The following is a 14,748-nucleotide window of genomic DNA, read 5'->3' as shown; positions in this document are numbered from 1 at the left end:
TCTGAAATTGAACTTCATCGGAGAGTTAAATCCTCCGTCGGCCGGTGTTGAATCGAACAGGAATGTCCGGTCTCGCGCAGCACAGTGAGAGTGTGAGGAGGATTAAAGAGTAGCCGAGGCAGAGCGGTTAGACTGCATTCCCCCATGACTTTCCTCTCCTGTTACAGGCATCAGACGCCATTCAGCAACCAATCGCTGTTTGCAGAAATAAGAATAGGCTTAGACTGGAATGCAGCCCAATACTCTCTACTTTTACCAAATACTGCTGCATAGGAGGGGGTGTGTTCTGTTTCTGATGTGTATGAACAGATAAATAATATTCTGAATAATGCATATGTTCATATACTTTAGTGTGCTTTTGTCTGGTTCTGTTTTGATCAGTATTGGATAAGATGTCCCCTTTTGTTTTCCCGACGAAGAGTTCTTAGAATATTTTCAAACCAGTTTCCAACATAGTCTAACAATGATTTTCTTTTTATCAGGGCAGAAAATATATTTGTATTCATTCATGCTCCTTTTCCAGATTTTCCTCCAATATTCCTCCTTTTTTCCTTGTTTTTTATTGGACGATTCGATTTTTTATTTTACAATACTTCAAAAACAACACTTAGACATTGGTACCTGGTTATTTCAGCTGATACCCAGCACTAATGAATCCATTCCATTCAAATAATACCAGCATTTGTTCCTTTTTATACCTAGATCTAGAATAAAATGCTCTTCGTATTATCTCATTATCCAAACACCACAAGCATTCTTTATCATAATGCAACTTCTAATTGGCCTACTACCACAGGAGCTACAGCCAATCCAGTCTCTGATGTGGTGAGCGTTGTATACTTTGAAAATGAAAAATGTGTTTGAGTTAAAGACCAGTCTGTGTTACACCTACAGTGAATGTTTAATTGTTAATAATCATAGGACATTATTCTCAAAGCTACAGCTGATAAATGTAACATGCTATAATGTTGTTAACATTCAAACTAACACGCTTTAGTTAAACAACATATTATGACTCTTTCTATGTAGCAGTTTATGGGTACTGGTTCATCTTTTTCTCATGATACCCTTTGTGTGTTGACAATAGAAAGTGTTACAATTATAAACGGTACTTTCTTTTAGGTGTGTGCAACAGTTATGAAAGGGAAACTCCAAACTATGTACGGCTCATTTAAAAAAGAGAAAGGGCAACGTCTCTACCTATATTTTTCCAATTTTGATCATTTCTCTCAAGCAATATGCAGAACCCCTTTAAAACAACTTTCAGTTAATCTATCACAGTCTTCACATTCTAGTCCCCAATATTGATGGTATATTCCTCAAAAATCCACAAAAAGTCTTGCTTTTATGCCCATTGGCCATATTTGCGGTATGCTATAAGGCGTTTTAGAAAACAGGGCTCTAGCTCCTTGAGTGAAAAGCTGTTAAGAAAGGTGTGAAATTAAAATGTACAGTAAAGATTTAGATTTTCAGTGTCAGTTTAAACGTGACTGTACTGAATGTTTCAGCTCAGTAACTCTGTTAAACGTCCCTCTCTCTCTCTGCGTTATTGTAAGAGGTCATTGTGATTTTTGTCATAAAAAGGTTGATAACAGCGTTTTCTCTCGGCATAAGTCCGTGTTTGAGAAGGACTTAGAGAGGATTACTCGTTCTCTCTGCCTGTTACAGACTCTCTCCCTCCCTCACTTCCTCATTCTCTCTGTACCTTGTTTTCTCCCTCTCTCTCTCTGCACCTCCTCCCCCTCTCCCTCTCTGAAGAATGTGGAAGGACCTGTTATTCAGATGCATGCATGACTTGCTGATGAAAGGCTTTACAGAGCTGCTGCTGCTGCTGCTGCTGCCTCTGATGGCTGTTTCCCTGCAGCCCAAAACTGGATCTCATGTGTGAACAAATTGAGCAAACATTTAAATCTCAATTCCACAACTGGTTCGAAGTCAGAATTAAAATCAGAATCAGGTTTTTTACGAAGTAGGTTTACAGAAACAAGGAGCTTGCTTTGGTGCATAATGTGGCATTCATAGGCACCGTAAAAGGGATTGGGTTAAAGAACATTTTGAAAACTATCATACAATTTAAAAAAAACAGTTTACAAGGAATAACACTATACACAAAAATATATTAAAAAGAAAGTTAATCTAAGAAAAACATGTGCAGTGTATCAGAATTAAAGTGAAAAGATGTTAAAGACAACATAAATGAGAATAATAAAGTCTGCTCTTTATTTAAACACATTTTAATGTGGACTTTATTGGTTCATTATCATTTTTATTATTATTGCCATTATTGGTTTGGACGGGTGTAGGACAAACAGCGACGTTAAGTCATTTCCTGCTTTACATTAAAGAAATCAGCTTAACTCAGAATTTAGTTATTCTTTTTTATATATACTTTTTAACTAATCTGTCATTTCAGTGTCTCTCCTTTTCTACCTGGTGTCTCTAAGAGGTTGATCCAATCACAATGTTATGCTTGTGAACCCGTCTTTAAACACAGTATGTGCAGGTGTTGAAAAGTCTCAAAGATCAAGACACCCCTAGAGGAAAAGCCTTAGATATTGTGTCTCACAAAATCTGGCCACTTTTAAAAGTTATAAATGTTGTTGTGATGCTGACCTTTTTGAGACTAGAAAATTGTCCTTTACGCCTCTTAACTAAAAGAGGGATTGTTGTGACACTGCTGCAGGAGGCTGTTCTGTTATCCTTAAATCATTTTACGCTACATTGTCTGCCTTGGTGTCCCATTATACTTTTACATGATATTGAAAGTGATCTCATCTTTTTACTATAAACCCTTACACTGAGTATAAAAAAGATGCAAGATCCTGCAGTCTAACAGCCTGCTAAATGTGCAGGCAGTCCCCAGCTGATAACATGTCTGGTTTTAAAGCTGAGGCTGCAGTTTTTCTAATCTTTCTCTCATTAAGGCATTGGGAGTTTACAAATGAGAGAAATCAGTACAGTGAATTATTTGGAGAAATCAACAATATTGCTTATGTTCTGCTGAGCTAGGGCTGGCTGTTTGGGTACAGGAGTAATCAATTCATCAGTTTTTAAAAGTTTGCTGATGGTTCTAAACACAACATATCATTGATAACATGATAATCAGGATAAATTGGACCATAAATCCTCAAAGAACAAGTAATAAGCTCAAAAGAGGAGCCTGGAAAAAATGTAAAATGAGTGAATGAGCAATGCCTCCACCTGCTGTTATTGTACACCCTGTGGTCACAGCAGGCAGCTCTAGCTTCACACTTAGTGTAACTCCTTGAAAATGAGTCTTGCTGTGATGTCTCCACACTCGGCTGATCTAGTTGCTTGAGTAAACATTAAAAAGAGCAGCCGATTAGAAGTCATCAGAGCTGTGAAAGTGATCATCTGTTTGGAGCGGGTGACAGTAAATGTGTCGGGACATTTTGACAGGATCATTGGATGATGCTTCTGCCTAAATCATTCTAATGCATCAAACTGATCTTCATCTCCTGTCTCTGTCCCTCCCCCCCCCCCCAGGATAGACCTGAAGGTGTCCAGCAGCCCGTATGGCTACAAGCTGCAGGAGGCACAGAGCATCCTCAGTGAGGTCCGCTCCATCCGAGACGCCATCAGCTCTGGGGAGAAGGAGAAACAGGAACTCATGCAGGTAAAAATACACATCTGTAACGAAGGGTGTAAAAGTCAAGGAAATCTAAAAGAAATTAGACGATGAGCCCATAACTAGTCAAGTTTTATCAGGCTCAGCTTAGTAGCACTTTTAATTTGAAGTTCAGTAACTAAATTTAGTTTAAAATATTCGCATTTTCTAAACTTTATTTTTCACTGTAAGCCTTTTAGCATTGAAAAAGTAATTCAGTACACTGACTGGAGAAACACCCTTTTCAAAAAATGTAACGGACTGAGACAAAAAACGAACTCAAACACCAGAAGATTCTACTTCAGAACAAATCTGTTGCTTATGTCAAAGCTTAACATTCTTTAAAGGTTGCTGAAGGCAGGATGTTGAGTTGATCAGCTCCAGTATCAAGCCTTTGACGAACAAAAGAAGAAAGAGGACACAGAAACTACAAATACTGCCATGTGACACCGAGAGCCACGTGGATCATGTCAGAAATCAGCCAGACTACATCACAATATCTTCCCACAAAAAGAAAAAAGAATGTAATATTTCTAGACATTTTAATTGGAGTAGAATATTTTCTTTAATAATAGCACAGATTGTAGTCAAGTCATTGTCAGCTACAGAGCAAAAACGTTTGTGAGGCCTTTTCAAAGAGCACTTCATGCTTAAAACCAACTTCTTGAACAACTGCTAGGAGGTCACTTCCTACTCGTTGTTTTAACATTACAGGAATAGGCAAGCAAATGTGATGTGTATAAATGGATTAGGGAATGGTGATATGAACAATTTTGACCAATTATATCAAACTTGCGACGATATTAAACATCAATTTGTTAAATAATCATTAGCAACATGGATTTAATGACCAATCGTGTAAAGGCAAAGATTAGAACAGTTAAATTCAGAAGATGACATCATTTTACTGGAATGCAGCCTTTAAAACCGGGAAGAAAATGTACGAGATCCAAAATATAAGGCAATATCTAGTGTCATATCTTTATATCAATATAATTCCCTGCCATAAAATACATAGATGGAAATGAGGCTAGTAGCAGAATTGAAAGGCCCTGACTGAATAACCTCTGGATGCGGTGTGCAGTGAGCTGCAGCGTTACACTCATCTGAAAAGGCTGTGGCAGGCAGTGGCTTGTGGTGAAGAGTAGGAATGGGAAATGAAGGTGGAGTATGAAGCGAGGCTGGTTGAGGCGAGGAGACGAGGGTATGAGACGACTCTCATGAGAGTCTTAATGTTGAAACACTTCATGTTATATTGCTGTGAGATAAGGGCCAGATGCACTAAAGCAGATTTAGTGACCCGCAGTAGCTGAGGCTGCTTCAGAGTTTCCTGACGCCCTCACTCTGGAGAAGACGAGCTTTGTGTTTGTGGGGATCAGATGAGTTTTCTCCAAACTGAAAACAATTTCGCAGATGGCAGCAACATTTATCCACGCTGAGGTTTCATTTTGTTCGCTGCTCATGGGGTTTAAACTCTGAATGGGTATTAGAAAGATAGATAGATAGACAGATAGATGGATAGAATTTATTAATCCCAAGTTTAGAAATTATTTTTTCTCAGCAACATTTTGACAATCAGTTTGTCAGTCAAATAATTAAAAAACAAAATACACACATTCTCACTAGAAAACACATATTAATAAGACTATCTACACACTATAAAATATACAGAATAGATTAAAATATGCTCTATTATGCAAATCTAATAAAGGGACAGGATCATATAAGGATACATTACTATATACAGGATTTTAATTAAAAGTCAAATATATCCTTCGAGTTATTGGCTAGAATATGTAAGTACAGTATGTGAACATTGTCCATTATTATAGCAAGGGAGAACCAAAACAATACAATTATTTGTGGGTAAATTAGTATTGTATTTTTGGTTAGTTCTGATATTTCAGCTGGCAACGTATGTCAGATAACAGCAGTTTGAGTTTGGAAACATTTCAGCAACGTGGGGCTGCACCTACGTATCATCTTTACTGTCATATTTCTGTCTTTTGTGTTTTCGGTTAATCATTTCTCTATAAAAAGTCTTAAGAAGTGGCCAATATTTCTTATCTTGAAGCCCAATATGACATTTTTAAACGAGTCGTTTTGTCTGACAATATGTCAGAGACCCAAATATGTATTCAGCTGATTTCCAATTATTTAAAAAGAGAAAAGCAGCAAATCCCTCTTGGCAAAACTTCACATTTCTGCCAGGTTGCATGGTGACTTTAAGTTCAAGGTCCAATATGCTTTATTTGCATGAATGAAAATGTTTCTCTCCTCCTCTGCATCGCTCTCTGCCACAGACAAAAGGTCTTTTCTATCTAGTTTTATAACTTCGAAAGCTCCTTTGCTTCACCACTTACCTTTAATGTGTGTGACAGCATCGCTGTGTTAACTCTTCCACCATGACTGCAGAGTGAATTCAAATGATATGATGGGACACGCTGCAGGTATAAGGGGAGCGGGGAATACACAAAACGCTTTTTGACTCTAGTGCAGAAAATTGGTTCGAGGTTCTAATACGCCGTTGATCTTCATTCTAATGCTTCTAGGTTACATTTTTGATATCTGTCAAAAACATTTGACGGCACCTGCACCGCACCGTATGCCGGCGACCCGGGTTCGATTCCCGACCCGTGGTCCTTTCCGGATCCCACCCTCTCTCCCACTTTCCTGTCACTCTCCACTGTCCTGTCCGATTAAAGGCAAAAAGCCCCCCAAAAATATTTGAAAACAAAAAAAACATTTGATATGTGTTTAAACAGGGCAGATGTGCTTTGATGCTTCAGGCAAAAACACGCCTGCACAAAATATTAAAGAGTAGAATATATCAAATGTCTATAAATCTTCATTTTAAGCATCCTGGAATAACATTTTAGACTTTAGACTGTGAAATGAAAACTCCCAGTGGTGATAATGACATTCATAGTGATTTACAATATCAGGTTTTTTCAGGCAGTCCTGTTTGCAGAGTCGTTTGGCTCATATTTGTTTAAAGGTAGAGTGAGGTGGAAAAATGTGTTCAATAAAACACACTTTGCTCTCTGCCTCCCATCTCTCCCTCCCCCTCGCCATCTGCAGCAGACAGTTGTGTGTGTGTGTGTGTGCGTGTGTGTGTGTGTGTGTGTGTGTGTGTGTGTGTGTGTGTGTGTGTGTGTGTGTGTGTGTGTGTGTGTGTGTGTGTGTGTGTGTGTGTGTGTGTGTGTGTGTGTGTGTGTGTGTGTGTGTGTGTGTGTGTGTGTGTGTGTGTGTGTGTGTGTGTGTGTGTGTGTGTGTGTGTGTGTGTGTGTGTGTGTGTGTGAGATGGACCACAAGAGAAATGGAGAGAGCTGTATTCCTGCTAACAGACCTCACTGACAGCTACACCTTAAACTAAGCTAATACAATTTGTCCCAAAAATTGATTGTTTAATCAAATGTGATAATCTATTAATTGGCTCGGTCAGTTTCGAAGCAAAAATACCAGATGAGGAGATTAAAATTAAAAGGATGTGGATTCACTTTGTCTGGCCCATGGAAAGTGATAAAAATGTTTGAAATGGAAAGAAAAAAACCCGGCAGCTGCTCCATTAAAATAAAACTGGTTCTGCTGTTTTTTCCCAGGTAGAGGACTTTAGTGCAATGAAATCTTTAAATACAAATATAAACACTTATCTCTGGTTGCCACTCAAGTCTGTAAAAGAGCGAAATGGGAACTTTGTATTTCAAGTAAGATACTGTTAATCTAAATACTTAAGAACTACCATGATCAAAAAGATGGTAATGTTATTTTCATGCCCCCTTTTGAAAAGCATAGATAAGGTGCGTTCCACAGCAGGCTTCAGAGCCGTACATTAGATATTCATCGCTACTGCACCTCAAACACACAGAACACACAGCGAATAAGGGAGGTCATTTTTACTATTCACAGCTCTGTCACTTGGCAGATGCTCTTTGCCCTGGGCAGCATCTCCCTGAATGTACAGTTAGCAGGACAAACGTCACTTTATATTCATTTTCACAGTGGATTCCTAGAAACTTCAGTTCCTAAATGATCAACACGAGGGATTGGAGTGCAAAGGACAAAATAATCAGAAACAATGAGACATTTAAGGTATATGTTCATTATATATAGAATTAAATTTGTTATACTAGAATTGCAAAAGTAGTCGCTTATAAACTTTTAATCAAATCGCAGTATGGACTATCCAAATCGCAGTAAGCGCAATATTTGGCAAAGGCAAAATACAGGAACATATTTTAAACGTTCTATAAAAAAATCATGTTTGGTTCATATTGTAAAGAAAAATCACACGATGATCATTTACAATATTTATCAGTGATGATGTGAATATTGTTTAAAAACATATTATTTCCTAGTGGCGCGAAAACATCGCAATTGCAATATCATTGAATATAATCGCATTTTTCCAACTTGTGCAGCCCTACTGAAAGTAGAACTGTATTGTTACTTTATATGTCTCTTTTCTGTCCTTAATCACATCCTGTTCCACTCCTTGTCTCTTATTCCTTGTGTAGTTTCTCGCAGCAGTGTCCCAGTTTCTCCCTCCTTGTGATCATTGGTTTGTGTAATCTGCAGCCGCCCTGTTGTATCTCTCCTCCTTTCTGTAGAAACTGGCGGTGCTGAAGGACAGTTTCCAGCTGGACTCGGGCTCCCAGCAGGAGCTGTGGGGCAGCAGTCCTTCGCTCGCAAACTCGGAGCTGTTCATCCCGCGGCTGTACTCCGACGCCGGCTCGCAGACCGACATCCCTGCTGAGGTGAGTACCAGGCAGGATGTCACTTTTAACTTTCACAGGTCACACACAGGTCTGGGTTCTGGTCTTCAGTTAGCAGCACAACATTCAGTAAAGTCGCAAAGGTAGACAATTACAACAAAATCTAAAAGTCAACAACGTGTTAGCATTAATCTAAGGGCAGTTTTTTTCTGAAGGACAATAAAAGATGGCCACCAAGTCGACCTTTTAGAAAGACAAACTGAGTGCAAGGACTTTTTATTTATTGACTTAATAGAAAACATGCTTATAAATATCGTTATCTATTACCTGTTAGAAGATAACGGCTTGATTTAACTTATTTTTAATACAAATGGTGGTCTTGAATATTGTTTATTAACTTGTGTGTAAACGTCTACTGTGTCATTGTTTTTTATTGTGTTTGTGTTTAGTTCATGACCAGCACCAACAAACTGGCAGAGAAGGTTCGTGTGAGTCTGAAGTACGAGGAGGCCAAGAGAAGGTACGCATAAATCCAATACATTTTAAATATGTGTGTGTTTGCAAGATGTTATGTCAAATTATGCCTTAACCTGAATGAATGAAACCTTTATGATCCGTGTTGTTTAATCTTTGATCATCTTTTGAAGATTTCCAGAAGCTCTGTTTGATTTTGTTATTGTACCAGCTCAGTGATCTGCTGCCGCGCGCCTGAGCTTTAAGCTAAGATAAACACTGTGAAGGCAAGAGGATTTGAATCACAGGGTTGTTTGATCCTGGGTTTTCCTCATCGATTTTCAAAGTGGAATACTTCTTTACAGAACTGTTATCATCTCTACGTGAAAACAGTTTTGTGTTCTTCCGAAGAGCTCATTGATGTCTAGAGTCAGAAGTCGAAGTCAACTTTATTATCAATTTCTCTGTGTGTTCCTCTTTATTTATTAAGCACCTGTCATGCTTGACTCAACCCAAAGTGCTTTACAGAGTAGGACAGAAAATGACAGTAAAAAGTGAGGAACATACAGTATCTCACAAAAGTGAGTACATCCCTCACATTTTTGTAAATATTTTATTATATCTTTTGAACACTGAAGATATGACACTTTGATACAATGTAAAGTAGTCAGTGTACAGCTTGTATAACAGTGTACATTTGCTGTGCCCTCAAAATAACTCAACACACAGCCATTAATGTCTAAACCGCTGGCAATAAAAGTAGACTCCTAAGTTAAAATGGCCAAATTGTGCCCAAAGTGTCAATATTTTGTGTGGCCACCATTATTTTCCAGAACTGCCTTAACTCTCTTGGGCACAGAGTTCACTTGAGCTTCACAGGTTGCCACTGGAATCCTCTTCCACTCCTCCATGACGACATCATGGAGCTGGTGGATGTTAGAGACCTTACGCTCCTCCACCTTCCGAAAGACGATGCCCCACAGACGCTCAATAGGGTTTAGGTTGGGAGAAATGCTAGGCCGGTCCATCACCTTTACCCTCAGTTTCTTTAGCAAGGCAGTGGTCATCTTGGAGGTGTGTTTGGGGTCGTTATCATGTTGGAATACTGCCCTGCGGCCCAGTTTCCGAAGGGAGGGGATCATGCTCTGCTTCAGTATGTCACAGTACATGTTGGCATTCATGGTTCCCTCAATGAACTGTAGCTCCCCACAGCCTGCAGCACTCATGCAGCCCCAAACCATAACACTCCCACCACCATGCTTGACTGTAGGCAAGAGACACTTGTCTTTGAACTCCTCACCTGGTCGCCGCCACACACGCTTGACACCATCTGAACCAAATAAGTTTATCTTGTTCTCATCAGACCACAGGACGTGGTTCCAGTAATCCATGTCCTTATTCTGTTTGTTTTCAGCAAACTGTTTGCGGGCTTTCTTGTGTATCATCTTTAGAAGAGACTCCTTTCTTGGTCGACAGCCATGCAGACCAATTTGATACAGTGTACCCCCCACCCCTAACCTCTACAGCAATGCTGGCAGCAGTCATACGTCTATTTTCAAGAGACAACCTCTGGATATGACTCTAGGCATGTGCACTCAACTTCTTTGGTCGACCATGGCAAGGCCTGTTCTGAGTGGAACCTGTCCTGTTAAACTGCTCTATGGTCTTTGCCACCGTGCTGCATCTCAGTTTCAGGGTGTTGGCAATCTTCTTATAGCCTAGGCCGTCTTTATGTAGAGCAACAGTTCTTTTTTTCAGATCCTCAGAGAGTTCTTTGCCATGAGGTGCCATGTTGAACTTCCAGTGACCAGTATGTTAGTGTGAGAGCGATAACACCAATTTAACACACCTGCTTCCCATTCACACCTGAGACCTTGTAACACTAACGAGTCACATGACACCACGGAGCGAAAATGGCTAATTGGGCACAATTTGGCTATTTTCACTTAGGGGTGTACTCACTTTTGTTGCCAGCGGTTTAGACATTAATGGCTGTGTGTTGAGTTCTTTTGAGGGCACAGCAAATGTATTATACAAGCTGTGCACTGACTACTTTACATCGTATCAAAGTGTCATCTCTTCAGTGTTGTCCCATGGAAAGATATAATAAAAAATTTACAAAAATGTGAGAATGTAATTAAAATCAAGGAATAAACAAACAGAAAGAGTTATATCACAGAACCATAAAACAATAAAACATGAACAGCGATACTACTAAAATTACAGTTGCCCCAAATGAAAAGCCAAATTAAAAAGTAATTTCCTTTTAAAAATGCCAATGGAGGTTGCTGTTCTAAGATCTCTGTGTGTATTATTGAATATTGGTCAGGACAAATGTTCATTAAACAAACGTCACACCCTCCTCCTCCAGGATTGCCACCATCGAGGTGCAGATCGCCAAACTGGACAGCGAGGCGTGGCCGGGGCTACTGGACCCGGAGCGGGACCGCCTCATCCTCATCAACGAGAAGGAGGAGCTGCTGAAGGAGCTGCAGTACGTCAGCCCCCGCCAGCGCCTGCAGCCCAACGACAAGGAGAAGCTGGAGTCCGAGAAGAAACGTCTGGAGAGAGACCTGCAGGCGGCCAGAGACAACCAGAGCAAGGCCCTGACTGAGAGGTGGGGGGGCCGGAGTTTGTTACACATTAAATACTATAGACTAAGCAGAATCAGAATACCTTTATTAGTCCCAACTAGGGGAAACTTGACTGTTACACAAAAAAGGCAACATATGAATTAGCAGGCATGCATGAAATATTAGAGATAGATAGAAAGCTCACAAATAAAACGATAAAAAAAGCGTAGCATGTAGAGGTAGTGTGATAGCAGCCTGGCAACAGTATTGGAAATAAAAGTATGTATTTTGCACAGTTATTACAGATTGTGTTACAGAAGTTGCATAGTCTATCTAAGAGATAGCAGCCTGTAAAAATACACCATAAAGAGGTGTATATGTATATTGCTCACAAACACGGCATTATTTGCCAGTAATAAGAATCAAATCTTTAAAATACATGTACGTATAGACACATTATGTAATAATACACCTAAAGGAGCTAAGGAGTAGGACGGATATTTTTCTCCCCGTCTTTGATAAGACTGCACAATTAAATGAAACTGTATGTAGATTGAAATACAGACTAGTTTCATTTTATTATATTTTGTAATATTGTTAGTAGATATAGATTTACTTTATTGATCCCAATTTAGGAATTGCTCTCGTCACAACAGAATGTAAACAAGGCATTGCACAGAATTGAAGGAGAAGAAAATTTAAAAAACTTAAAATATACACATCTCAAAATAAAAAATAAAAGAAAACTAAAAAGTAAAACGTATGACAGTGACGCTGAAAGATATATTTGCAGACTATCTGTCAAATATCAATAAGAAGGGCCAAATTACGGCTCACAAAGTAGGATATTATTGACATTAAGTGTTTAAGGAATAGCATTTTAAATTAAATGTAAATGTGAAAGGTTCAGTGTGAACACACTATAACAGATGGGTGGAGAGGGTTTTCTGAAAGGTCAAGTGGTGTTCCCTCCTTTCATATTGCAATAACAATATCAGTCACTTTAACCTAAATGAGTTATTTTTCTAAATAGTGCAGCCCTAATCTCTGTCTGGAGAACTGACATTAGGACAGCAGTAGCGGCTGTGGCAGAGTTTCTGTGTGTTTACTCTCTGACTCCGTGTGTGGAGCTCTCTGCAGAAGGTTAGAGGAGGCGCTGACAGCCCTGAGGAGTCATTATCGTCTCCTCTGCTGATGAAGTGACTGACCTTCTGCTGCGGTTTGACTGCTTTGACCTTTAGACGACAAAGCTCCCTGATGATTATTAACAGTTAGAGATGAGCGTGACACTCCTCTCCTTTCCTTGTTTCCTCTCCTCTACCGTTCTTGTTTTGATTCTTCTTCTCTTCTAGGAACCTCTTTTTGTGTACTCTCTTCTTCTCCTCTTCTTTTTTCCTCTTCTCTTGTCTAATCTCGTCTCCTATTTTGTTCCCTCTTCTTTTTGTACCCTCCCCTATCCTTGTCTCATATCCCCCATCTCCCACTTCCCTCTCCTCTCTTTGCCTTCTCTCGCTGTTTTCTCTCCTCTCCTTGTCTCCTCTCTTTGTTTCATCTAGTTTCCTTTCTCATTCTTTTCTTCTCAGCTCATTGTTTTTCCCCTCCTCTTTTGTACCCTCATCCGTCCTTGTCTCTTGTACTCTCCCCCCCTTTTCCTTGTTCTCTCTCATTTCCTCTTCTCCCATTTGTCCTATTATTTTCCTCTCCTCTATTTGTCTTCTCCCCTTGTTTCCTCTCCTCTCCTTGTCTTATCTCTTTTCTTTGTTTCCTCTACTCCTCTCCTTTTGTTGTTTCTCCTGTCCACTCCTTATCTTCTTTCTTCCCCTTGTCTACTCTCTTTGTTTCCTGTACTTGTCTTCTCTCATTTCCTTGTTTCCACCTCTGTCCACTCCTTATCTCCTATCATCTTCTCTCCTTATCTTCTCTCCTTCTCTACCTCCAGTGTTTCTCTTTTATTCCTCCATGTTCCCTCTGTTCCGGCTCTTCAAAATATGTTCTTCTCACTTTCTCACTACCTCTAGTTTTCTATCACTCTCACTTTTCCTAAATAGCAGCAGACCAGAACAAGCACGATCCCCATCTCCATCTCCGCCCCCCTCAAGCCCCGACAGGACTCTTATTATTCAGGCTTCAGGTCAAACTCTACCTGAGCTCTGTCTCTCTTTGTGTGTCTTCTCCTGTTCCTGTAACCCGAGAGGCCACAGAGCCTGCTCACAAAAGGAACCTCTTGTAGTCCACACACACACACACACACACACACACACACACACACACACACACACACACACACACACACACACACACACACACACACACACACACACACACACACACTCAGTACATTTTAAAAGAAGCCACGCACCCACGCAGGTATTATTATTTATTTTGCCAAATAGACCTCCACTCAAGTTGGGCTAAGCTCTGCTGGACATTGTGTGAAAGGTCATGAAATGAAATGTCAAGTTGCCCTTCTCTGAAAAATGTAACCCTGTTGGCAGAAGAGGGAGGCTTAAGTCAAAAAAGCTCAGTCTTAAAACACAAACAGTACTGAAAAATAGGTTGTATCAAGTAAAGAAAAGTTACAATGTATGAATGGGGCTGCAGTCTGTAGGTTTCCTGGTGCGTGTTATTTTTGTTATTCATTTTTTTGACTGAAAATTTGCTTTAACATCATTGAAAAAAAGTCTGAAATATACTTTAAAACGTGGAAGCCCTGTGCTGTATAACTTTATTGACTAACCCACAAGTCAAGCTTTGGATGTCTTCGCTAGAATTTGAGAAACAATATGAGTACACACAAATATATTTCATTTTCTTTTCATCCTGGCTTTTTCTCCCTCCTCTGTAGAATAAATGTTATTTTGTGTCTGTAAACACACCTTTCTTTTCTCATTGGTAAATCAAACACACACATACATTACAATATATAAGATCTAAAAATGAGACCGGAAACAGTCAAGCCCACACACACACACACACACACACACACACACACACACACACACACACACACACACACACACACACACACACACACACACACACACACACACACACACACACACACACACACACACACACACACACACACACACACACACACCCAGTGCAGTGAGTAACCTGATAAAAGGCCCTCTTTGGCCTGTTTTGCTCTGCAGCCATGGATCATAGTAACAGCTGTTAAAGTTTTCCTCGGAACAAAGTGGATGACACTGCTGTCACCTGAACAGTGGCTTTTCCCCGTGACACCTGAACACATCACCACTGCTAATTGTTCTCTTTTTCAAGGACTCATACCATTATTTATTTAATCTATTTTTTACCTAAGTGTGAAAGTTACCTAAGTTCTGCCTGGTAAAAGCAAAGAAAGAATCAGTTTGTA

The 14,748-nt window shown here is 39.7% G+C and overlaps 1 protein-coding gene across 1 annotated transcript in view; it reads left to right on the top strand.

Annotated features, from left to right (window-relative positions):
• wwc1 (WW and C2 domain containing 1) overlaps positions 1–14,748 on the top strand; it is a 54,527-nt gene that overhangs the window by 16,913 nt on the left and 22,866 nt on the right. Inside the window, exons 6-9 of the mRNA XM_063894969.1 lie at positions 3,508–3,637; positions 8,239–8,385; positions 8,793–8,863; positions 11,168–11,413. Of these exons, the coding sequence (XP_063751039.1) occupies positions 3,508–3,637; positions 8,239–8,385; positions 8,793–8,863; positions 11,168–11,413 (594 nt within the window). The remainder of the gene's footprint in view (positions 1–3,507; positions 3,638–8,238; positions 8,386–8,792; positions 8,864–11,167; positions 11,414–14,748) is intronic.

The sequence above is a fragment of the Eleginops maclovinus genome, chromosome 11 (genome assembly GCF_036324505.1).
Source record: "Eleginops maclovinus isolate JMC-PN-2008 ecotype Puerto Natales chromosome 11, JC_Emac_rtc_rv5, whole genome shotgun sequence".
Taxonomy (NCBI): Eukaryota; Metazoa; Chordata; class Actinopteri; order Perciformes; family Eleginopidae; genus Eleginops; species Eleginops maclovinus.
This window is presented reverse-complemented; position numbering and strand designations above follow the sequence as displayed.